Below are 27,671 nucleotides of genomic sequence, written 5' to 3' on the forward strand. Positions count from 1 at the left end.
CAACACAAACTGAATAAATTACAGCCAATTCGAGAGATGTAGCTTCAACAATATGACCGCTATCAACTGTCTAAGTTTGGAAGTCCCTATCGGAAGACTTTTTACAACTGAAAAGGAATAAAAACAATTGCGTGCCATTAAACAGTTTGGTGTACTATTTAAAAGTACTTTTTTGTATAACTGAAATATTTATTATAATAATTCATACAACTGCTCTTCCAAATTCTATAATATTGTTTCGAATTTGCATTAGCGATTTCATCAACATTCATCAGCTTATGTCCATCAGTATAAGCTTCTACTTATCAACAATGGCCCATAATCATAGTCAAAAATAAAGTACATTTTAAGAGAATTAAACTCGACTTTACTTAAGAGTAGACTTTAGGTCTATCGTAGACAAGTTAAAGTATACTTCTGGCGCTGAAGTCGACTCTAAATATAAAACTAGCTAAAGTTGTTTTTAACTCGTTTAACAACAGCATCAGCTATTCTTCGCCGAGTAAAAAAGTTCGTCACAAAGTAAAAAATGTTTAAGTTACAAGATATTGGTAGAGATTTTGCAATTATTGAACAGTTATCAATAAAATTAGTACCAAAATATCGTAATTATGATATTAATCTTATCTTTTCCATTTTTCCACAACAAACAACTTTCTTTGTTGTTTTCTACATTTGCGGTGGCACCCAGTTAAAGTCGGTTCAATTTAAAACATACTTTAATTTTGACTATGGTTGCAAATTAATAAAAAGCAGATTTTTATTTTAAAGTAGTTTTTAAAAAGAACCGACTTTAGTGTTTGACTATGATTATTGGCCAATGTTGATAGTATAGTATTAGCATTTTTTATAAGTATGTCAACACTAAATGTTTAAGCTGCTAATATTAACATTGAAAATTCTAGAATTTGAGTATTCTAGTTTTGACCGTTAAGAATAATCGAGGCTACTCGAATGAAGATGGCAGTGTGCATAAATAGTGACTGCGGTTGCAGTAGTTAGTTTTTTATAGGCGTTTTAAGAGTTAAGATGTAAGAGTTAACTGCATTCTTGTTCACTATAAAGCGTAATTTAAGTGTGTGTATATGTATTAAAACATAGTGACTATTTGAACTGTTGTTGTTGTTTATTTGAATAAGTAAAGAGTTGTTACGAAATTTTTTTTAGCTGTTTGAATTTTGTAAGAGTTACACCATGATTTTGTAACGTTTTTACCTTTTAAAAGCGGTGGTTTATTTCAATTAAATAAACCGGACAGTTTAGGCTTTTATTTGCAATCAAAAGTGTCCGGTTTATTTAATTGAAATAAACCACCGTTTTTAAAAGGTAAAAACGTTACAAAATCATGCTGTAACTCTTACAAAATTTAAACAGCTAAATGTTGGATTTTAAAAATCTATTTTAGAACTTCATCATTGTATTCTTCCAGTATTTTTCAACAATTTGACTATCTTGGTTAAGATTTTGTTGCTTCTAACGTTATAGTTTATTCTAATTGACTAAAGGATTCCAGTTAACGAAACAATATTTTCTAGTTTTCGAAAAAATTAATGTGTATTCGAGATTTAGTTACTTAAATTTCTGATGTTCATTCCGCATATACCTATTCTGTTAGTACATGAATTTTACATTCGTGTAATTTATGTCAATGTTTTGTTAGATGTTAATGTAAGCAAAGTATAAACAAACAGAAAACAACAACAAAATATATGTTTACACAAGTGACATCAAACGAGGTAATTAATTCAATTTGGCGACGCACTTCATCATACAAATTTCCATACATGCTGACATGTATTAATATATTAAAATATACATAGATTTACATACGTAGTATGTATGTAAAAAGCAAAAGGGAGACATAGAACAAATGTGGAGGAGTACAAAATAGAAGTTATTTTATGTGAGTTATTATATATATTTTTGGTTAATATTTTTAGCAAAATTCTCGATCTTATATCTGAAATATTGAAGCATGATATGAGTCCATACGATTTCCTCAGATGGACAGACAGTTGTATTGAAATTTACATCATTTAAAATGGAACACATATTACAACCAATTGTGTTGCAGGTGGTTTCTATGTAAGTGGATTACATTTATTTACAAAGGGGAAAAACAAACAACTTTTTTCGTTTTTGTAAAGATTTAGTTAAATGTTTTGAAATTAGTTTAAATAGAACTCTCAAATAACGAGTTTTTTGGTAAATCATTTACATTTGTTTATTTGGAGATTTAAAATTTTGATTTACTGCAGCTGTTGTTTAATGTGTAGCTGCCGCAGCCGTTTTAAGAGATAATTATAAAAACCCCCATTAAAAAGCCACCACCACTTACTTCCCTTCATTAAACAATATTTTATTACTTTTAAAATACTTTACTTATATTCATCTTCCAGGCGTAGAAAATTATGAGGGTATTTAAGAATCTAACTTGGAGGCTTGAAGTTTTTAAACATTATTGGCTGCCCAATTTTATTAGTTTTTTCTTTAATTTTTTTTGAACAGTTCATTTTTGACAATTATAGATTTATTTAAATTATAACCTTGCTTTTTTACTTAAATGTATTTGTTATGGCTTTTTAAACTATTTTAATTAGTGTAGTTTTCTAGTGGAATTTTCTTTACCACAAATTTATTTCAAATATTTGAGTAACAAAGTTTTTTTTTATTAATATTATTAACAAATATTGTTTCCCCTTATTGTTGACATTGCTTAAATTATTATTATCTTGATTTTAATGACAATGATGCAACATTATTTTCAAATTCACAATTTTATAAATGAATGAAAGCAATATTTGTTTGCAACGAAGGTGGTAATCAAAAGTTAATAAAAGTTTGAAAAACAAAATTTTGTAAAATGTTGAAAACATAGTTTAGTATCAAAATTATGTCTGAACGAATCGTATAAGAAGACATAAGCTATCAAAAATTTAATTTGTGACCACCCTGTTAGAATACATCGTGAGAAACATGGTTTCAAAATCGGCCACTCGTAACTGTACAAAGTTTTCCAAACAAGAGGTGTTCAATTTTAGCATCCTATATCTCATGTTGTAATCCACCAAGGGATCACAAATTTTGTTTTTTGAAATCTTATTCATCGAACAAGTAGTTTAGAAGATTTCGAATTATTACCACGTTTTTTGATTGGAGATATAAACAAAAACCTACTTCTGCAACATTTTCTTTGTTTTAAAGGAATCATCAAAATCAGTTTATAAATAATCGAGATATAAACGAATCCCGGCTTTTCGGCACTAGCAACGCCTACTATCTAGTGGGAGTGGCTATAAATAATAATTCTGAAGATATTAGCAGATTTTTGACAGTACTTTACCTGATTTCAAAACACGAACATCATTAAATATCACTGTGTGTAATTTTTGAGTCATGGAAATATAACCATATACGGACACCACTACGTGATAAAAGGCCAAAAAAAAAGTCCAAAGTCATGCACTTTTTTTACGGGCCCCCAATGATTTGCAAAAAGTGATCCTTTTCTTGCAAACAGTTGGTATTTTGATTTACTCTCTGAGGCAAAGTTATAATAATAATTTTTTAAGCTGCCTAATAGTATGCTTTAGTTTATAATAATTTAATAGTTTATGAACCAAAACATTTTAGTTTTTTCTTACTAACTTATATTGATCTACCTAAACGGTGTTAAGAATTTTTCCTAGGAAGTTCATATCGAGCCCTTAGCGCCAAATTATCGTAAGCGACAAAACACAAATTTTACAGGATAAGGTTTTTTTTGATTATTTTGAAATTTATACATAGAATTAAAAATGTTATGATGCGATATAATATAATTTCGTTCAAGCTATTTGTCTATTTTTCACAAATATTTATAACTTTTGACAATTAAAAATTCATGGGATTCTTTATAGAAAAATATGACAAAAAATGTTTTTTGTTGAATTTTTGCATAGATACAAATTTTTGGAATGAAATTAAATTTTTATTTATTAATAGTTTTTAATGAAATTTCACAGTTATGTAGATTTTTCTATTTAAAATGGAAAAATAGAAACGAATTTTGAAATTTATATTCAGAAATCCCGCAATTCCAAAAAAAGTGTTGAAAAATTCCAAAAATGGTAATTTTTAGTTTTTTGGCTATAATATCCATACCATTGTCGGGGTTATCGGGACCCTTTACAAAATAATTAGAAACATATTGAGCCATCTATAATCAGTTACTATATTTTGATATCGGATACGCGATTTGAGAATTTTTGCCCTAAAGTTTTATTTTACATAAAAAATAGGTGTTTTTTAAATATTTTATGAAAACTAAGCTTTCAGAAAGTAGAAATTCCTTATATATCCTCTTAGAAATTTTTTGCGATAACTTAAAAAGAAAAAAAGTTCTTTTTTCCCGAAAAAATAGCGAAAAATAGCTTTTTAAATTTTTTTTAAATTCAAATGCATATAACTTTAGACTTAGTCATTATTTGTAAACAGTTCTTTTTCCATTTGACACATACATGTGTTGTTAGTCCAATAAAGGAAAACTGGAGAAAATCGGGAAATATTTGGGTACGCTGTTATCAAAAAACTGGAGTAGGATGGGTGAAAATGTTGAAAATTTAATTTTCAAATGCGAATATCTCCTAAGCTATAATAGATAATAGGTTTTTTGTAGTGCTCGATGAGAAGATTCTACATGTATAATGTTTTTTAAATCCGAACTCAAACCAAGAAATAATATCGTTTTAAAAATGTAACATATTCGAGGTGTTCTACTTTAAGGGCCCTTGGTCGCGCCACGTTCAAAACTTAAACACGACAACACTTCTTCTTTGCGCACGTGAAATTTCATTCAAACCAATCTAACCATTTAGAAGTTACATATTTATTTCCATCTTTTTTTCTATACCACTGTGTGTCGCTTACGATAAAATTAGTTTATTGTAAAATATAAACATTGACTTACGATAAAATCTTACCCCCTATATTTTTTATGTTATTAAAAATTTTGATATTCTGAGAACGCTAAAACATCAGTCGGTTCATAAAATTTTAATTTCTGCAATAAAACTAACATTTTAAAAATGTCGCTTACGATAATTTGGCGCTAAGGGCTCGATATGTTCTAGAAAGTTGTTTATTAGATCTTAGGTACATTTTTGTAGTTGATTGTTTCCTTGAATTTTGAACGGTTTGCTGCAGGGGAAAAAGGTAAAAAATCGATTTTTTAAGCTTTTTGCGATTTTGATATTGAAGATAAAGTTTTTTTGATTTTATATGTTCACAAGGGCTATTTTACCGCAGAGAATAAATCAAAATTCAGAACTGTTAGCAAGATATGAGCCTGAGAATATGATCACTTTCTTTTGCAAAAATAACACCGAGGCCCCAAATCTTTGGGTGTTGTACTCTGTAACCGAGATATAAACGAAATCCGAGTTTGCGGCACTAGCATCGCCTAGTATCTTGTGGGCATGGCTATACTTAATAATTTAAATAATGCCGAAAATATTAGCTAGATATTATTTACAGTACTTTACCTGATTTCCCACGAACATCATTAAATATTTCAGAAAATTTATTTGATTTTAAAATAAAAAAGTAGAATAATTTAATAGAACCCTTCTATGTGCATATAAATAGAAATTTGAATCAGAACGAGCATTTCAATATCTATCAATAAAAATCAATTAATGAACAAACAAAAAAACCAACCATTAATTGAATATTATGTCACTTAAAGAACAAGAAAAACAATCATACACTACTGAATGACAGTGCACTTACAGACAGCGAGTGCACAAGTAATTTTGGATCACAATTTTTATAAAAGAAAATCATTGTTGCTGACTAAGCAAAAACCCCCATTTCGTAAACAAACTTTAACAGCCATAAATAATAATGACCTTGTTTTTTTTTGCTTTCAATTTATAAAATTTCTAAACACATAAAATTTATGAATAAATTTTAAAATACAATAAGAACATAAGAAAAAAATATGATTTAAATTAAAAATCACTCACTCAAAAATGATTAGTGGAAAATTAGTGGTGTAGGTCACTCATCAACATCATGGCTGAAATCTAAAATAGTCTATTTTTGTATACATACATTAATTTCATTCCAAAAAATGCAAATTACATACAATTTGAAAATAATCTCTTAACAATTTAAAACATTTCATTATCATGCACATTAGCACAGCTTTTGCTTATTGTTTTAGCTTGTCTGTCTGTCTGTCTCACTGTCTAAATTTATTTCAATGTCAGAAAACCAAACCAAAATACCAACAGTTGGTTTCTTTCCCAAAAATAAAAATTAAATATCAGACATTTGTTTTGTTTTCAAATTCTTATTTGAGCAAAACAGCCACCAACCACAAAGAACAATGATGCCAATTCACAGCAATTCCACCTATCTACCAGGTTGAATGTTGTTAATTTGAATTTTAAATAAATAAAATCGAATTCATTACGCGTTTCCTCCCGTTTGTTTTAAAATACTCTACCAACTGACTGCCTGCAAGTCTGAGTGTCGTTCCTTAAAAGTGTGTGCGAATATAATTTGGTTTGAATTTTGATGTGTATGAGATGAAGTTATAAATAAAATAAACAAATTTGCAAGACATCCCCCTTAAACAAATGTGGTAGAATTTATCTAATCGTACAGCAAGACATTAAATCTAACTTTACCACAAAATATTCTTACGTACCTCTACAATTTACACGTTTGTCATGATGATGTTTTTAAAACCCAGTAAACTATTTTATTTAAAGCTGTTTAATTTGAATAAAATGTTTAAAATATATAAAATGAATGACTTATTCTAATTAAAATTATATGTAAAAGAAATTATACAGTTCATTTAAGAAATCACCTCCCAAAAAATATTCACAATCAAGGATCTAATGGCCTTTGTGGTCAACTGATATTGACAGAGCGATCTTAAAAATTTTGCACTATTTCTATTACAATTTTTTAGTGGCTGACCTGTTAGAAAGATTTTTAATGCATTCAATACATAAATAAACAATTTAGAAAAACCCAAGTTTTTTATTTAAACATTTTGATTATTGGGACAATCCCGACAATAATCATACATACCATAGAGAAACATAGAATGGAAACTTGAAAAAACTCCAACAAAAAAAATTACTCAAAATAATCACACATACGAGTGTTGTTTTTGTTTTCACATAGTTTTTGTTACTAATACATTCTTACCACTTAGGTGACAACTGAGTTAGGTATTTGCCAGCAGAGTTTCCGATCTATGTGTATTAATCTATGATACGTAGTTTAACAGCATTTGCCAAAATATTTATATGTAAATTGTCATTGTGGCGTTGAAATGTTGTTTCAATTTAAAATAAGTCTGTATGTATGGCAAAATGTGTTATTTTTCTTCACTAAAAGAATTCAATAAAAATTTAAATTTTTATTGGTTTTTTTCAATTGTTTTTTTTTATTTTTTTCAACTACAAGTGAATAAAAGAAAATATAAATAAATTGAACTTATAAAATTCATTGTTTTTTTTTGTATTGAACCCCCAAATAACATTTGACAAAATTAATGAAATTTTCATTTAAGAAAAAAAAAATAATCTTAGAATATTGATGATCGAGTGCAAAATTCAAAAGTAGATTTTATTTTATTTAGCGCAGTTTTTACTTACAAGAAGACTTTTTAATTAACTATTATCTTGTGTTTTTTACCGTACAACTTACGTTCCAATGACTACTTCATACCGCATTCATTACATAGAAGTAGCTAAGTAATGACTGACATATAATCTGAAATATGGGGCATTTCACGTCAAGTGAACCAACTTTTGAAATCGGTGTCTTCCGATCGCGATGAAATTTGCACCAATGTTAGTTCTATTGGATAGTAATTCGGAAAAACCATTTTTCAACAAGATCGGTCAAGAACTCTCTGAGTTATAGGAGGTCAAAATTTGACATTTTGGCCAAACAGGTGTTTTTTTTATCCATATAACTTATTACCTATTGTTCTTAGCAAAATGTGTCCCAAATAGTTTAGATAGCTATTTATGCAATCTTTCGAAAAAAAAAAATTAAAAAAATTTAATAAAATATTTTTGATTTTTTTTTTAAATCAAAAATATTTTTGACTTTTTTTTTCAAAATTGGCCCTTTTTATTTTTTTTAAGAAAGCTTAGGTCTTTTCCTAAGCGACCTATATGGTCGCTTAGTGGGATGCGAGTGGGATATCTATCAAAAAAAATATTTTGTAACTCAAGATTTAAAATTTTTGAATTTTTTTGCAAAATCAAAAACTTTGTTGACTTTTTTTAAAAAAATGGACCCATTTTTTAATTTTTTTTTTCAGAAGAAAGCTTATGTGCTTTCCTTTAACATCCTTTTTGTCGCTTAGTGGGATGCGAGTGGGATATCTATAAAAAAAATGTTTTGTAACTCAAGACATACAATTTTTTACTTTTTTTTGAAAAATCAAAAACCTTTTTGACTTTTTTTTCCAAAATGGACTCTTTTTTTATTATTTTTTTTTCTCAAAAGAAAGCTTAGGTCTTTTCCTTTAAAACCTTTTTGGTCGCTTAGTGGGATGCGAGTGGGATATCTATCAAAATAAATGTTTTGTAACTCAAGACAAATGTTTTTAAATTGATTTTTTTCATATTTGTGTGTAAGTGTTTCTAAAACCTTAAAAATAAAAACCACAACAACTGACCGATAATAGCCACTGGAGGGGTGCAATATGAGGCCGACAGCTATTAATTTTCCACCCCCAAAATTTTTCTGAGTTTTGTATCTTGCGGCTTTTTTAGTCAATCCTAGAGGTTGTTTTCAGCGCACGTGATTTTCATTGTTAAAATATCAGGTGCCCCAGAAACAAATTTTTGGAATCAAGTGGAAATATTTTATGGCCCTTCTCCGAAGTACGCGATCGGAAGACATCGATTTCAAAAGGTGGTTCACTTGACGTGAAATGCCCCATATACATTTGTTTGTGTTTCTAAACTCTTAAAAAATAAATTAAGTATCATTTTTATACCTTCACTATGAGTGGAAGGGTATACAAGGGTATATAAGTTTGTCATTCCGTTTGTAATTTCTACATTTTTCATTTGTGACCCCACAAAGTATATACATACATATATTCTGGATCGTTATAGATAGCGAAATTGATATTGCCATGACCGTCTGCGGAAATCAACTTTCCGTAGCCCCCAAATTTTTCACCCCAAAAAAATTTCCGAAATCCAATTTCGGAACAGACTATCCGAAATTGGATTGATTCGTTCATGGCCTAAAAAGATGAGAAGTTCGTTTGGCTCGGAATCAATATGTAGCTAGAAATATATGAAAGGTCATAGCTAACAATGGCCAATACTTTGAATAAATTTATATTGTACAAATGTTTCAAAATAAAAGCTAAAAATTTGAAAAAAAATTCGAATTTTTCAGTCATACACCATTTACTTTAAACTGCCGAATCTTATATACCCTTCAATAAATTATACTTTGAAATACAAATTTTAAATATTTTTATGTAAACAAAACTTAATTTTTTTTTTCAAAATTTAAAAAAAAGAAATTTTTTAAATTTTTTTTTAGTAAAAAAAAATATGAAAAAAAATTTGGTCAAAAAAAATTCGGGTTAAAAAATATTTTTCACGTTTTTCGGGTTATTGTAATTAATCCAAGTATTGATTCGGTTCAAAAATGATTTTCTTTTATAACGTTCAAGCATCATTTCGGACATGCAAAATCGTCTTTCAAGTAGAGAAAAACTTCCCGCATATGACGCTTTGTTGATACAAAATTCGACAATAATTAAGTGAGAATAAATGACAGATATGTACCCTTCAAAATTACATATAAGTTATTAAAAACATTTCGCATTTTTAAGTCATACACCCAATAATAGATTTAATAGTAACCCAATAAGCTCGAAAACCCCAAAAATTCAAACACTTGAACAATTTTTTTTGGAATTTGACTTGAATGAAAATGTAGTTATGTATTAAACTTGAAAAGTATTTGAAAAACAAAAACATATGCCTTTTTACTGGAGAATGCTATTGAAATAAATACAACTGTAATTCAATTGCTTGACTATAATTCCAGGCTTGAATTCCACTTGTTTTCAACTTGAATTCCAGTAAAAATGCTTATTGGGAATGTAATATTACCTAACAATGATATCAGCGTGATAAAAAATTAGTGAAAAGTATTTAAAATTGCATTAATTATTATGATAGAATATGGGAAAATATCTTTAATACTTTTTCAGAAAAAAGGGCAGAAATAGGGTAACATTTTCTGTCAGAAAAGAAAACGCCATAAGTATCTTGTCATTTAACTGTAAAAAGTTCAATTACTTTATTAACAGACATTACAGAACATTACTGATTTCTGAGCATATGACCTATTTTTAGAAACACTTTCAATTTCTTATACAATATTAATAGCAATATAAATCAATTAATTGTAAATTGTAAAGATTTTTCCCATTATTTTCAATTATACCAACTGCAATACTAAAATGTATGAATGTACATACATATAATTGAAAGTAATAAAATACTTTGTCAAATGAATGTGCTAAACAATTTGATAAGAAAACTTTCTCAAATTTCAAAGAAAATGTGTGAATTTAGTTAAAGAAATCTATACTTATAGTTATTAACACAAAATGAAATTTTCTCACACACCTGAAAAACAAAAAAAAAAAAAATAAATTTAAAAAAAAACTTTTAAACTTTTCCCATTAATTATTTACTAATTGAAATTTAATATTTTACCTTCATGTCTGCTTGTGTTTTATTAAATTTAATTTTTTTTGTCTGTGTTTTTTTTTATATTCTGCAAATATTTATATAAATATTAATCATGTCACCACACCAACAGGAAATGTAAATATTTAATATGCTCAAAAATATACATACATACATATTTATATTCGTATATTTATTTATATTACGAACAAAATATTTCTTGTGGTGATAATACATTTGGGAAAATATTTAAATATTACAGTGGCTGGCAAATTGGAATGCAACAGAAATGTTATTAAAAAAATTATTTAACCCTCTAATGCTCAAGCATACCCAAGACTTTCATCGCAAAAATCCCAATAAATGCAAATATAACTGATTTTTCAATTCAAAAACTCATGTAGCAGTTGCTAAAAAACGTACTTAGATTATTTTAAAAAGATTTCAAAATTTTCTGAAATGAAATATTAGTTATATTTGCATTTATTGGCATTTTACGATGAATGTCTTGAGGCATGCTTAAGCATTAGAGGGTTAAATTATAAATAGTAAAAAATCAGAATATTACAAACATAAAAATTAACAAATAATAACAAAATCAATCCACTGTTTTTTTCTTTTTTTCTTTGAATGAAATTTAAAATTTTGAAGTATGAGTTCATTACATTTATACTCGTTTAAGTTTTATCTTTCCTCTTCTCATATTTTTGTATCTGTAATAAAATTCAAAAACCACAATGAAATACCTGAAATGCAATATTCAAATGCAACAAAAAACTAAAATATAAATAAATACATATATTTGTTGGTATTTTTATGGTTTGTTTTATTCAAAATATATCTACGTACATATGCTTTTTATATAAATATGTATAAGTTTGTATTAAAAAAATATATAAAAAAATAACACATGTTAATTGTTGCAATACTTTTATTTTTAGAGCCATCAAGTATGGAAGTCAATTAAAAAATTGAAATATGCAAATAATTTTTTTTAAATGAAATACTTTTTATCCACATGTATTCATTCTATCTAACCAGTTTTGAATAAGGCTTGATGCCATAATATAGGTTATTTTGTTATAATAATTAATTAAAAGCATAAATATTTAATTTGTCAATTCGATATGATTTTCTTTTTATTACTCCATGAACAAGAAATTTATCAACAAATAGCAATATGTTTTTTAAATTTTTTTTAGAGGAGCTTTGGAAATGAAGTGTGAAGAGATTTTGAAATGGTTATGTCCACACTATCGAGAACATGCTTTTTATTATTAAATTTTTATCGGTTACATAGAAACGGTAACGTTAATTTGAACGAATTCTGTAACGGTTTTTAATGATAACAAATGTGGTATTTTCTTACATTATTTTACCTTCTGTAGATTTCAATTAACTCAATTATAAAATATAAGGAAAATTGGCCTATTTTTGATCTATATCTGGATTACTAAGTCATTAATATAGACAATATGGATATCTAATCATAGATATTTCAAAGTACATTGCAACGATGTATTAGGCTTAGTGTTTATAAAAAACCGACTTTTTAAAAAACCGGTTTGTCGGTTAACCGAAAATTGGCCTTTTTTAAAAAACCGGGTTTTCGGTTAACCGACATCGAAAAAACCGGTTAAACCAGTTAACCGTCGCATATATGTAGAAAACATAAAATGTCCAATAAAGTATATACAGCTTTAAAATTTGTGATTTTTAGTAGTCAGGAATGGTTAATCTATATCAGGGAAGCGCAAAAAGAGAAATTGTAGTTTGTGTGCATGTATGGGTTAAAAATAAAAAAATTCGCAACAACATCAAGCAACAGAATGAAATATTTGTATTTTTACGCTCTATTGTTTGCAACTAAATGAGTTATTTGTATTTTTACGCTCTTGCTGTGTGTTTTGTATACTTTCGGGTTGTGTACGTGTAAATTCACGAAAATGTTCGTAATCTCAACAATATGAACGCCTACCAATGATCTATATATATAAAAATTAAATGTTCCATGTATTTAATGTCATCACGTGAGAACGGCTGGAGCGATTTGGCTGATTTTTTTTATTCGATTCAAAATTTTCAGGAGATGGTTTGTAAAGAAAAAAATTCAAAAATTCCGGGTAAAACTCGGAAATTCCTTTTTTTGTGAGTCCAGATATTTTATTTGCAAATAAATAAGAACAGGCTGGTGTGCGTGGGTTGGAGAAATTTTAAGAACTAACATTAGTTTTAATTATTCGTTTATTCATTAAGTTTCAACCAAAAAATGTAAATCACTTTTTTAATTAAATATTTGATAATTTTGAAATTTATTATCACCTCGACTTTCTGATATGAAACAGAAAATGTTACAAGTCCCAAAAAAGGACCTATAAGATGTAAACCTCTTAGCTGTGATTATTTGTCATTATAAAAAACTCCATTATCAGATTTCATAAATATTTCAAATAATGGAAATGATTAATAAAACAATGAAGTCAAATTTATTGAAAGAAGGTATGTACATCGAATTCAATTTAACGATTGGTAAAAGCATCACTAAGTTATTAATGAATCATTACTAAGATTTAGCATAAACTTATAGAAGTATGCGGAATTTAATTTTAATTTTTAATAGTTTCATTATATGAAATTTATTCTTAAGTAAACTCATCGTCCTCTACTATTTAGAATCATTGTAATTCTTAAAAATATTAATCTAAAGGGGTTTGTATTGTAAATCAGCAGTTCAGGTTTCAAATCAGACCAATAATGTGTATACAATGAATATTAAACATGGACAAAAACGTGAGATTTATCAATTTTAGTCCCATATTTTAAAAACCGATTAACCGAGTGATAAAAACCGGATAAACCGGTTAACCGAAAATCAACGTTTTGAATTAACCGGTTTTCGAAGAAAAACCGGTTTTTCGGTTAACCGGTTTATAAACACTAATTAGGATGTAGTAATTTGGACCTACAATGGGTCAAAATCGGGAAAAATAGTTTTTAACCCGAATTTTTTTTTACCAAAAAAATTTTGTTCACTAATAAATTAAAAATTTTTTTTTTTAAAAAATTTAAAAAAAAAATTGGAAAAAAAGAATTTGGACACAAAAAATTTTACAAGTTTTGAACACAACAATGTTTTTTTTGCCAAAAATTGGAAGCATGAAGTTGTGTAACTCAACACGAGCTTTCAAAATCATTGGGAGCTACTCAAGCAGCAATTTCAAAATATTTGCGAGCAGCAGGATTCATCCAAAAGCAGGGAATTTGGTTACCATACGAATTGAAGCCGAGAGACCATGCAAGACGAAATGGTGCTTGAACGCAATAAAATAAAATCATTTTTGAACCAAATCTTTACTTGCGATGAAAAATAACCTCAAGCGTAAGAGATCGTATGTAAAGATCGGCTAACCAGCCGAATCCACACAAAAGCCAAATAGTTATTGCGCTAAGGTAGTTCTCTATATTTGGTGGGAGCAAAACGGTCTCACACTATCGTGAGCTGCTGAAATCTTACCAGACTATCATTGAGAACCTATTCCGAACGCAACTGATTCGTTTGAAGCATTTGCCGAAAAACACCCAGAATATGCGGCCAGACATGAAACCCATAATATTCCATAATGACAACGTCCGGCCAAATGTTGCAATACCTGTTAAAAAGTGTTTAGAATGAAAAGGTTGTGAAGTTTTGCCTCACAAGCCTTATGGTCCAGACTTTACCCCGTCCGAATACTATTTGTTTCGATCGCTGAAGTACAATCATTCTAGGATACACTTCAGATCCGATTTTGTTTTTATTCATTCTTGGCCTCAAAAGATGAGCGTTTTTTTTTTTGGCTCGGAATCCATATGTTGCTAGAAAGATGGGAAAAGATCATAGCTAAGAATGGCCAATACTTTGAATAAATTTGTATTGTAAATATGTTTCAAAATTAAAACTAAAAATTTAAAAAAAAATCCGCATTAAGTCGTACATCCAATAGAAATTTGTTTTGGATTAGGCTTAGCCCAGTTTCGATCTGAAAAACACGGTTTCGGTCAGACTATAATAAAACAACAATATATAAAAATTATCATAAGAAAAAAACATTTGAACCTTTCGTAAATTTTAGGACACTCCCAAAGCCAGCTATTATTACACCACCTCTAAGTAATACAAACAGTAAATAGCTGTCATTACAAAGTAAATAAATGGCCAACTGTCAAATTACATGTCATTGCTAAAACATGACAACTTTTAATAAAACATACTTAAATGATATATCAACAATTTGACTGAAAAAATATGTTATTTAGGTTTCATTCAGACATTCATGGTCGCTGGTTTTGTGTTTTATTACACAACAATTATAATAATGTCTGCTGTAATTTCTTTCTAACGGTTAAATTTTAATGATGACATTAACATGCCTTAAAAACGTCAATCTAGCTTTTAAGCTATTATGGTTGTTTTCTTGAGTGTTTAAGATTTGGTAAGGTTAATTAGGGATACATTTTGCTCTACAAAACATGTATTTTCAGTCAGTTTTACACTTTCTTTTTCAGGTTACCCATCACATTTCAGCATTTCAGTAGCATTATAAAAATTTAAAAAAAAGGTAACTTCACACGCATTAAATTATATTTTAATGGATGTTCAAAACGTGAGCTGTTTAAACAATGTTTCGTACATTTTTCATTTACTTTATGGACATTAATAAAAGCCCATTGTAGTGTCTACTTATGCAGTGATAAAATAGAGTTTAATACTCCCACCTTAATTTGACTCCCTTCTGCTTAATCTGTTCAAATGGCATAATGCTTTCTTTTATGTCTCTCGAGTCGAGAAACCAAAAATTGAATTGAATTTTAAAATTCCACAATCAGAGTTGTCTAATGTAAATGTTTGGAAAAATCTTTTGTCTTCATTATGGCGTACGTGTTGTATTTATGAACATATGTACGTATGTCCATACGATTAGGTATGTTCTCGTATCTATCTCATATCCATACAGAATGACACACAAAGACAGCTGGCTGGGAGAAAACAAATGAAAATACTCGTATATACATACATTTGAGTAGATAAAAAGCTTTAAAAGATTGTTGTTTACTCATTGTGTACATACATACATATTTCTGTAAGCACAGTTAAAGAAGTTGGCAGTTGTAGATACTCGTACTAACTAATTTAGAAAAAGTAAATTATACACTTGAAGAAAATATGAAAAAGTTTAGGGTGATTTCACTTTTTTACAATGTTTAACTTGCTTAGTTTTAGTTTTTTTTTTAGATTCTTGTAATATTTGTTGTTAAATTTTGAAATATTCAAAATGTGGCTGAGCGTTGTCATGATGGAATATTACGGTTTCATGTCAAACGAATCAGGTACAGGTTCCCTTTGATGGTGTGGCCAGATTTCAGCAGCTCATATTAGATTGGATCCTTTTGTACCCTCCAAATACGGAGCATTACCCTAGCGCATTGGATATTTGGCTGTGTTATCGATTCGGCTGATTGGCCGGGCTTCATATACGATCTCGTACGCTTCGGGTTATTTTAATGGATCCATATTTCATTCGATGTAGGGTTCAATCATCATTTCGGACATTCGTATGGTCTAATTCGTATTCCTGGTTTTGGATGAATACTGCTGCTCGCAAACGTTTTCAAATTGATGCTTGAATAGCTCCCAATGATTTTGCAAGCTATTGTTGAGTTTTACAACAATCTTCATCGAATAATGCCTCCAATTCTTGGCCTTCAAACTTTTTTGGCTGGCCTGGGAGATCTTCCGTGTCAAAATCACTACTTCTGAACGGCACAAACCATCTCCCGGACGTTAAAAACCGATATTCACCATAAGCTTCGTAAAGTAACGTAACGTAAAACTTCCCGCATATGACGCTTTGTTGGTACAAAATTCGACATTTATGAATGAAAAAAACTTTGTTGTTTACACTATAATATTCAATAACTAAGTGATTATAAATGACAGAAAAAACACATTCAAAAGATACGCCATCTATTGTAAATCTCGCATTTTTAAGTTGCAAATTTCTTAAATACAATAAGACATTTGGAAATATACATACAATTGGAAATGGTGTAGTTATATTGAGTAGACAGACTGAATCCATGTTATAAAATATATTTTATAACATGGATTCATTCGTTCTTTAATAGAAAAGTTAGAGAAAACAAACGAACAATCAGTATTAAATGGAATTTGTCAAAAGATTTCCAATTTAAGTCAAGTGCAAGTAGGTGTTTGTCAACTTTGTTTGTATCTTTCTATGATTTTATCCCAACTCTCACATTTATTGGACACAATTTACTACATAATGTACTTAAGTACCCTGCAGTCTTTGGCTCAACCTAACAACCTACCTCAGTGTTTTCTACTTGTGAAATTAACACTCACATGCCCTGTGGAAGAAAATGACATTACATTCGACACCAGTGCAACTTTTGTACAGACTTCTTAATTTCAGATCGAAATTCCGAATTGAATGTTGGATTTGTTGTATCTATTTAAAGAAACCAATGTAGATTATTAATAATATCTTACAAGGAATGTAACAAAGGTACGGCACAACAGCGGCTTTGTATTGCAGCTAATATTAAAGTAGATGGACAACATTTTAGAAATTAATTGTACCTACTTACTTGGTTTGATCATGAAAGGAACCTTTATCCAGAAATGAAAAACCTGGATTTTTTTAAAATTTTTAGCTTTTATTTTGAACATTTATACAATATAAATTTAGTCAAAGTATTGGTCATTGTTAGCTATGACCTTTTCCCATATTTCTGGCAACATATGGATGCCTACCCAACAGCTCTTCTTTTGAAGCCTACATTCGGTTGAAGTTCTCTGCGATGGTCTGGCCAGATTCCAGCAGCTCATAATAGATAGGAGCCTTTTGGTCCCACCAAATACAGAGCATAACCTTAGCACCATGGATATTTGGCTTTGGTGTCCATTCGGCTGGTTGGCCGGGCTTCACATACGACATCTTACGCTTCGTGTTATCGCAAGTAATGATTCGATGCAAAATGATTTTCTTTTATAGAGTTCAGGCATCATGTCGGACATTCAAGCATCATTTCGGACATGTCAAGGTCTCTCGGCTTCAATTCGTATGGTATCCAATTTCCCTGCTTTTGGATGAATCATTCTGCTCGCAAAGGTTTTCAAGTTGCTGCTTGAGTAGCTCCCAATGATTTTGCAAGCTCTTCTTGAGTTTTACAACAATCTTCATGGAGTAATGTCTGGCCTGGGCGATCTTTGACTTCCGTGTCAAAATCGCCACTTCTGAACCGCACAAACCGCCAGTTGAAACCGATGGAACACATTCACCATAAGCTTTGGTGAGCAATCGGTGTGCTTTAGCGCCACTTTTTTCATATTAAGGATTTAAAGCAAAACTTCCCACATATGACGCTTTGTTGGTACAAAACTCGACATTTTCAAAGCAAAAAAAAACTTTGTTTCAATAACTAACTGAAAATAATCAAGTAATACCCTTCTCCAAATTATACTTTAAAATAAAAATTTTAAATATTTTTAGGTAAACAAAATTTAAATTTTTTTTCCAGTTGTTTTTTCGAAATTGTTTTTTAACAGGTATGTTCTGCAAATCACATTTTATAAAAGTGGTTTGAAATCACATAAAAGGTGTTCTGAGCACATAATTTTGTGATTTTAAAACGTTCAGCAAAGTCACTAATGTTTTCAAATCACTTGGTTATTTCTGCGGCTATATCATGTAAAATATTAAAATAAATTATTTAAATAAATTAAACAATATGTCCTTTATTAATTTTCTTATAGAATTACTTGTTTTATTAAAAAAACACTTAAAATTTAATACAAATCTAGAGACACCTTTTCTGCTGTAAAAAGTTTATTTGCTTTTGTGATTTCTTTTGTGGTTTCAGGTTTGTTTTCAGTTGTCAGCTGTTTATGATTTTCGAAAATACATAGAAGCTTGCCAGGCAAAAATTTTTTTATGTTTGTCTAAAATATGTTCAATATCTTTAAATTAATTATAGAATTCGTCATAAAATTTATAATATTTGTTAGATTATATTATAAGTTATCAAAATGCATTAAGCTTTTTGCGCTAATTGGAAAAAAAACTGCAACAAATTTGAAGCAAGTGGTAACCAAAAGCAATTGTGTACTGTGGCAGCTTCGCTGTTTTGTTTTCTTTTTGACATAGTGGTTGAGCTTGCGCCATAGTTTTTGCAAAATTTTTATAAAATGTAATTCCATTCTTTTTAATTTCATTAAAGATATAACAGAAGCTCCAAACATTTTTTATTTTCACTTTAATATTTCTACAAAATTATTTGCAAAAGAAAACATTTAAAATAAACGAATCAGCTGTTTTCTTGTGATTTCGAAAATTTAAAATCACACCGAAAAATACAATAACCGTGTGATATACAGAACAGGCACAAATCACAAGTGTGATTTTAAAACGGTATGTGATTTGAAATCACGTGGATTACAGAACATACCTGTAAATTTTATAATTTTTTTTTTAATTTTATAAAAAAAATTTTTTTTTTTAATATGAAAAAAAAAATTCGTGTTAAAAAATATTTTTTCCGATTTTGACCCATTGTAGGTCCAACTTACTATGGTCTTATATACGTCGTTGCACATGTCTTTGAAATATCTATCATTAGATATCCATATTGTCTATAATAATGATTTAGTAATCCAGATATGGGTCAAAAATAGGTCAAAAATCGAGGTTGTCCTGGTTTTTTCCTTATATCTCAGCCATTTGTGGACCGATTTTCTCGTTTTTAAATAGCAACCGAGCCCGAAGAATTTCGGAGATATTGATGTATCATTCGTGTATGTAAGTTATTTGGGGGCTTCAGAAAGTTGATTTCAACACACAGACGGACATGGCTATATCGACTCCGCTATCTATAACGATTCAGAATATATATACTTTATGGGGTCGCAAATGAAAAATGTAGAAATTACAAACGGAATGACAAAGTTATATATACCCTTGCCACTCATGGTGAAGGGTATAATGACATATAAGTTTTAAAAATTAAAAACGCGTTCAATAGATACGATATCTATTGTAAATCCCTCATTTTTAAGTCATACAACCAATACATAATGATGTTGCTCGAACTGTGGCCGATTACCTTTCATTATGTCTCGAATATTGTTCAACAATGAAACAAAAATTCAACAATGAAATAGAAAATTGTAACCTTTAAAACTGCAGGGTATATATTTAAGTATTTATGTATGTAAGTGAGTGAGTGAATGCGTATGTTATGACCATAGTTACTTACATTCGTCTCTACATACTACTCGTAAATATATACTACATTACATACCTGTCTTTACAATTTTATTAGAAGCTTTAGACTCGTATCTTTCTACATTTCTTGTTTTCTTTTTTCTTCTTTTGTTTTAGCACAAGGTTTTTTTGTTTGTTGTTGACTTGTCTTCCTGTTTCGACGTTTCAATTTCTAACATTTTGAGACGGATTAAGTCTTCGTGTGTCTCTTCTTTGGTTGTAACCTGATTTATTAAATAGACTTCTACTTAAATGTTGTTAATGTTGTTGTATAGTTTAAGTAGTTGCTAGTATTTGCTGCTTTTTTGTTGTTGCTGTTATTGTTGTTTATTTTTGTTTCCTTTTGAATGACTGTTTTGTAGTTGTTGTTAAGTGGGTTACTAGTTTTAGGTGTTGTTGTTGTTTTTGCTGTTATTATCATGTTGTTGCTGTGTAATAACCCAGAGGGAATTATTGCAGCAAGGCCTGAATATGACTTTTTAAAGGCCTTAATTTAGCTAACAAAAGAAACTAAAATCACCTTCTATAAGGCTGTTTTGGAAAGTTTTTGAGGGTGGTAAAGTATTTTTTTTATCGTGTTTAAATTTTCTATGTCTACGTTTTATGAAAATTGAGATTTTGATACAAAACATAAAAGTAAAAATACACTGTTAGTAATTTTCTTATTCGAAATTATGACGTTCGATATCGAACAGAACCTTTTAGTACACTTTTAAAAAAAACTTCTATTCTAATTATTTTTCCAACTAAGAAAAACTTTATGACTCTATTTATTTTATATACTCAATTCACACTTAATAACTTATTAATAGTGTCAAATTGAAAATTCTCCAAATATGTTTGTTCTAAGAAGTCATTATCATCATCATTATGTCTGTGCATGTTTGTTCGTCTGCTTAATTTTCTTCCAAAGTGTTATTACTCATTTTGTTAATGAGAATTCTTCTACTCACATTGTTGTTCTATTTAATAACCCAGTTTATTTTTGTTCTTCTTGTCAATGAAAATGGAGAAAATTAAATTAATATTATTTCTACACATGTATGAATGAGTATGTGTCATTAAAATGTGTGTTGGAAATTACCACATTCAATTGTCAAATGTCAAAATGAAATTTGACATTATATATTATCAAACATAAGTTTAATAATGCATTCATTATTTATTGATGTAGATACTTAGGAATGAAATAATAATTAATTAAAATAAGAAAAGGCCATTTTACTAAATATGCACTTGTTATACAGAGTACATACATAAGATATCAATTAAATAGAAAACAATACAGGATAGGATTGAGTTTAGAATATCATATTCGTTCAAATGCCCTACATACGCACTCTTTTGTTGAAATTTTCCATGGAAATTATTTAAAAATGTAACTTAATATCGATAATGCAGCTTTGAATTTCTTCTTTATGCTGGAATACTCTCGTTGATGATGCCTACAGATCAAAATATCTCGGCCAAGTAATGAAATTTTGGCAATTATCACATTAATAGAGCCATCTGCACGCAGAGAAATAATGTGTTTGTACATGTTGACTCTTGCCATTTCAAAATTAATTTACAAGTATTTTAACCATATTATGGCCATTGTAATTATGTAAATGATTGCAGTCTCCATAATATGTATGTGATTACTCATCATTTATATGATGAAGGATTAGCCACATTATGTTCTCGGCTCATGGTTACCATAATCTGAGAATAACATATTACAATATAATGATTCATCATGCACGTGATTGCCATAAACGTGTATTTATTTACTACAATCATATATATGATTGGGATATACATGTGCACGATAAAATTTACCATATTATTATTACCGCAATCATAAAAATAATTACAGTGATCATAATATTGTTAGAAATTTTGAAAATTTTACAGTAAACATGTACAATGTGAAGAGAATTCTAGTCAAAAACAAGTAAGAGAGCTATATTTGGCTGTGCTAATCTTATATACCCTTCACCAAATTATACTTCAAAATACAAATTTTAAATATTTTTAGGTAAACAAAATTTATTTTTTTTTCCAAATTTTTTTTTTCATTTTTTTAAATTTTTTTTGGTTTTTTAAAAAAATATTTTTTTCCGATTTTGACCCATTGTAGGTTCAACTTACTATGGTCTTATATACGTCGTTGCAAAGGTCTTTGAAATATCTATCATTAGATATCCATATTGTCTATATTAGTGACTTAGTAATCCAGATATAGGTAAAAAATTGGTAAAAAATCGAGGTTGTCCTGGTTTTTTCTTCATATCTCAGCCATTTGTGGACCGATTTTGCTGATTTTAAATAGGAAACTTCTCGAAAGCATGTCTGACCGAATTATTGAATATTTGGATCCCGAAGATATCTGGGGTCTTCAGAAAATTGATTTCAACAGACAGACTGACAGATAGACAGACATGGCTTAGTAGACTCCGCTCGGAAAAAATATATTGTGGAAATTACAAATGGAATGACAAACCCTTATCACGAAGGTGAAGGGTATAATAAACCTAAAGCCACTTATTTCCTAATTAAGATTCAACACTGAGCCAATGATGATATTGTCGGATAATATTGTGCCCTGCACTATCACGCAATTGACTTGAATGGTTTTGCTCTTTTTCTTTTAAGAATCTAGAAGCCTTAAGGGGTATGTACCCTATGTGAACAGTGAAATACATGAAACCAGCTAATCTGTTCTGAAATGATCGAAGGATGATAATAAAGCTATCAACCTCAGAAAAGTCACTATGGGTCAACGATAATTTTCTTTATAAATGCACACACTAACTTTGCTGAACTATAAATTGTTCTTTATCCAGCATGCATTAAAAAAGTCATTAAGGTTAATATACATATACTACATTGCTTAGGATGATGTTCCTCGAAACTGTGGTCTCCATCACCATTATTGATACATTGTTGTTCTCTCGTGTAATGCTCCATTAGTAATAATGTCAGTTGTCAAATTGTTTTGTTTTTTTATTGTCAACAGTTTACTGCACAAATAACATCAAATTCAAATCATAAGTACCTTAATTTTTGAATGTCCTTTTAGTTAAAAATTTAAAGTTTATGATAGCATTTCGTTTTTAAATTTCAATATTTTTACTATAATTTAGAGTATTCTCGAGATTTTCTCAATATCATTCGCTTTCTAGGAAACATATGTAAATCTTAACGTAGATCCTAATTTCTCCTGTATTTTCAAAATCACTTAATTATTGTTTAGTCAGTAGTCTTCGATATAGAACAATTTCAGTCGACTTCGAGTGACTTACGTTCGTTCGCTTGGCTTTTTCGAGATTGAGTAACAGCCAAAGATTCGAATGAATTCATGTTCAATTAAATTTTTCCAATTAATTCATAGCACATCAAAAGTATAAATTGCTTTGATTTTTTACAGTATGTTCCTTTATGTCTGGAAGGAACAATAGGATACTTTTTATTTTAAAATTTCAAGTGGGCGTGGCTCTTCCCATAAAATGTAAATAGTTGTGTTCGCGTACTTGATAATTTGTACAAATTATCACTGGAAGTTATGGAATTCCGTTCGTTTACTTTTAAAAACTTGTAACGAGAGAGCAAGAGAGTGTTAAAAGTGAAAGTTCGTAAATAGAGAACATGACAAAAAATGTCCAGTAAAAAATATCAACATAAAAAACGTTTAAAACATATGGTTGCAAATGCAAACAAAACTAAAAAGTTAAAAATTAATACAATTTACAAGTTTTGCAAAGAAAAGAAGTAAAATAGCCCAAAACAAACATTTTAAATTAATTTATACTAAAATACAACTTATTTTTACAAAATGTTGTTCGCGTACTTTTTTTGTTACTTTTCAGATAGAGAGTAATTTATTTTTACTCTCTAAAATAAAGTTACTGGATATTTTTGAACTATATTTGTGAAAGCCGCAAAACTTCGCGGAATTTACTTCGGTACCATTGTGCGCTTTTTAGCTGAAAATTGGCAGAATTCGAAAGTAAATATAGTTGTGAAAAATTTAAAATTTTGAGTACGTCTGAAAATGGCCGGCATTGTATTAGTGGGCGTGACACCTACCATACAATGTAAATCCAAAATCTGAAGAAATATAATCCTAAAAGTATTAATTTCGTATCACTATACGGAATTTGGCTGAAAATGGCCTGGATAGTATTAGTGGGCATGCCAACATTTGGCCAAACAAAAAAAAAAAAAATTGTAATTTCTGTATTAATATTTACCCCCCTATTCATAATCAATTTTTAATTTTATAAAAGGTTTATAAAACAGAATTTCCATACAAAATTTGTTTAATAAACCTGTAATAAATTTAAAAATTGATTATGAATAAGGCCTTAAAGGCCATTTTCTACATACAGGTACTTAATCAAATTAATTTTTCTACTTCCTTATTATAGGTAAATTTATATTTAATGCATAAAACATGAAATAAATCACAAATTATTGATTTCCTTTATTAACTTCATGCATACATAGTTTAAATACAATAGTTTATATTAAATACTTATTTAAGTAGTTGGTAGAAATAACGAAAATATTTAATAAACTTAAACTAACTTTTGTAGTAAATTATTAACTTCCTTAACTAACTTATATATGAAATTTGTTTAATTTATTTTTAGATAAATTTACGTTTAATACTTGTTAGCGGCAAAACAAAAGAATTCCTATTTAATCCAACAGATTCAGCTGGTGATATTGCACAAACAGTATTTGATAATTGGCCGGAAGGTAAGAAGAATTTGATTTTTATAACACATAGTTATATTTGTATTATAAAAATAAAAATAAAATAAATTAATACCTAATACGAATATGTAGAATACATATGTAGTAAGTAAGATTCACAAGATTATCTAACATCTTTAAATGCTTAAAACAAAGTATTTATTTAATAATCATAATTATAACATTAAAATTAAAATTCTCACAATTTTGGGAAAAACAGTTTGGATATTTTTTTAAATAGTAACAAAACATACTAAAATAGATTTTACATTTATTATAAATCACACATGACCTGATAAATTTGTCAACCCCGTCTTGGGTCGATTTGTTTACACGTTTTTTTCTAACTAATGTCAGCTATATGAAATCAGCAGGTTGCAACAGACACTACAACATCTCAGTACTATTGACAACTTGATTTTGTCTTGCTGACAACCTGATTTTGTCCTGCTGTACTCATACCAAATATATGTATAAGGAGTAATCCAGCTGTTATTGTTTATGTTAAACATTAAAATTATATTTTAACCGCAATGCTTCTAAACGGATGTAAACAAGTTAATTAAGTTCTGTTCCATATTCACTTCCGAATTTATTACCCCAATAACGTCAATTAAATTCTTATTTTGCCTTCACACAAATCTGTCATAATTAATTTATTCATTGAAATCGATATAAATGACATACATACATTTTTCAAAACAACAAAATTTTGTTGCTGTTTTATTTTTTTTTGTTTGCAAACAAAATATTATGACGCCACAACGACAGACAGACAGATAGTCAACCACAAGTGTCACATTACAACAGCTGTGTATGTTTACGAATGTCTAAACTGACGTTTAAATTTAATGTTTATTTTCTTTCTAATTACCCGCTTAAATTGTGTATAAAAAACAAGGCTAAAAATAATTTTTGACTGCCAGTAATGGAGTAAATTGCATGCGTAAGTGTTTTAATTTTAAATCAATATTGGTTTTTATTATTAGTTGGGTCCAGGTGTTTGAAATTGACAAGCCCAGTTTGTTGCTGATAAACTGTCAGTGAATTATTAAAGGGGAGTGGGGAGGGGGGATTTGTTTGTTTATTTGTTAATTAAATGTTATTGATTCTTGTAAATATTTATTATTATAACAAATTTGTACGTGTAATTATAAACAGCATTTAAAAATAAATTACTCGTATAACAACACAGTTTTTTTATAATGATTCGTACTGGGTAGGGGAACATTTTAATTCTGTAAGCATCTACATTTTCCGTTATTCTCCCTAAGCCATGTTTGCCCATCGTATTCACCGTTCTGTACCTATGACTAACAGTAGCTAAAACCCTTTCAAGTTGCCTATAGAATGCATCCTTTATTGGTATTTCTGATGTTTCAGTAGGAGCGTAGCACTAGACGCAAGTTAGTCTTCTAGCTCTGGTGTTAAATGTGGCAGTTATTATCCGATCCGTCCATGGTTTCCAACTGACAAGTGCTCGATGAGTTTCCTTCGAGAGTAAAAACCCTACAACACTTGAGCTAACTTCGTCAGCTGTTCTTCTAGAGTACAGCAGGGTTTGACCATCACTGGTCATGTATTCTCCTGTTTCAGACCAACGCAGCTCGCTAATGCCAAATAGTGTCAGGTTATAATTTTCGACCTCCTTACATAGTTTTTCCAATTGGGATAGTTGTAATGTCGTCCTTACGTTCCATTTTCCCATTCGTGTCCATTTATTTCATGCCAAAGTTCGTCAACTTATCCGGTTGTATTACACGGATGATTAGGGGATTGGGACTTTTTAGCTTTAATTTTGCAACATTTGTATAATATAAATTTATTCAAAGTATTTGCCATTGTTAGCTATGAGCTTTTCTCATGTCTCTGGCAACATATGGATTCCGAGACAAAAGAACTTCTAATCTTTTGGGGCTAAGAATGAATAAAGCCAATATTGGATAATGTGTTCCAAAGTGAGACGTATCCTAGAGGAAGCGTTCTGCATCGATCGAAACAAATAGTAGTCGGATGGGACACAGTCTGGACTATAAAGAGGGTGAGGCAAAACTGCCCAAACCACGTCTTTCTAAAAACTTTTTAACTGGCATTGCAAAATGTGGCCGAGTGTTGTCATGATGTAATATTATGGTTTCATGTCTGGGCATTTTTCGGCCAATGCCCGCTTCAAACGAATCTAATCAGATTTCAGCAGCTCATAATAGATAGTACCATTTTACTGCCACCAAATACAGAAAACTACTTTAGCGCCATGGATATATGGCTTTGGTGTCGATTCGGCTGGTTGGACGAGTTTCACATACGATCTTCTACGCTTCGGGTTATCGTATTAAATCCCTTCTTTGAAAAAATGATTTTCTTTTATAGGTTCAAGCATCTTTTCGGACATGCAAAATCATCTTTCAAGATTTCTTGGCTTCAATTCGTATGGTACCCAATTTTTCTGCTTTTGGAAGAATCCTGCTGCTCGTAAACGTTTTGAAATTGCTGCTTGAGTAGCTCCCAATGATTTTGCAAGCTCTTGTTGAGTTTTACAATAACCTTCATGGAGTAATGCCTATAATTTATTGTCTTCAAACTTGTTTGGCTGGCCTGGACGATCTTTGTCTTCGGTGTCAAAATCACCACTGCTGAACCAAACAAACCATCTCTCGCATGTTGAAACCGATGGAACATATTCACCATATGCTTTGATGAGCAATCAGTGTGTTACAGCGACATTTTTTTTTAAATTAAAGACGTAAACCAACACATCCCGCATATGACGCTTAGTTGGAACAAAATTCTACGTTTTCGTTTTGTAAGCGTTCAAGCGATAATGACACAGTTTTGCAAAAACGTAGTTACATGCTAACTG

At 29.4% G+C, this 27,671-nt stretch overlaps 1 protein-coding gene across 2 annotated transcripts in view; it reads left to right on the forward strand.

Moving 5' to 3' along the window:
• The window catches only part of UBL3 (ubiquitin like 3), a 281,516-nt gene that overhangs the window by 224,953 nt on the left and 28,892 nt on the right, over positions 1-27,671 (forward strand). Inside the window, exon 3 of one of the 2 annotated variants that reach the window (XM_065508351.1) lies at positions 24,706-24,814. The exons of the other annotated variant lie outside the window; for it this stretch is intronic. Within the exon in view, the coding sequence (XP_065364423.1) occupies positions 24,706-24,814 (109 nt within the window). The remainder of the gene's footprint in view (positions 1-24,705; positions 24,815-27,671) is intronic. 2 annotated transcript variants of the gene reach the window in all.

Source organism: Calliphora vicina, chromosome 4, assembly GCF_958450345.1.
Source record: "Calliphora vicina chromosome 4, idCalVici1.1, whole genome shotgun sequence".
Lineage (NCBI taxonomy): Eukaryota > Metazoa > Arthropoda > Insecta > Diptera > Calliphoridae > Calliphora > Calliphora vicina.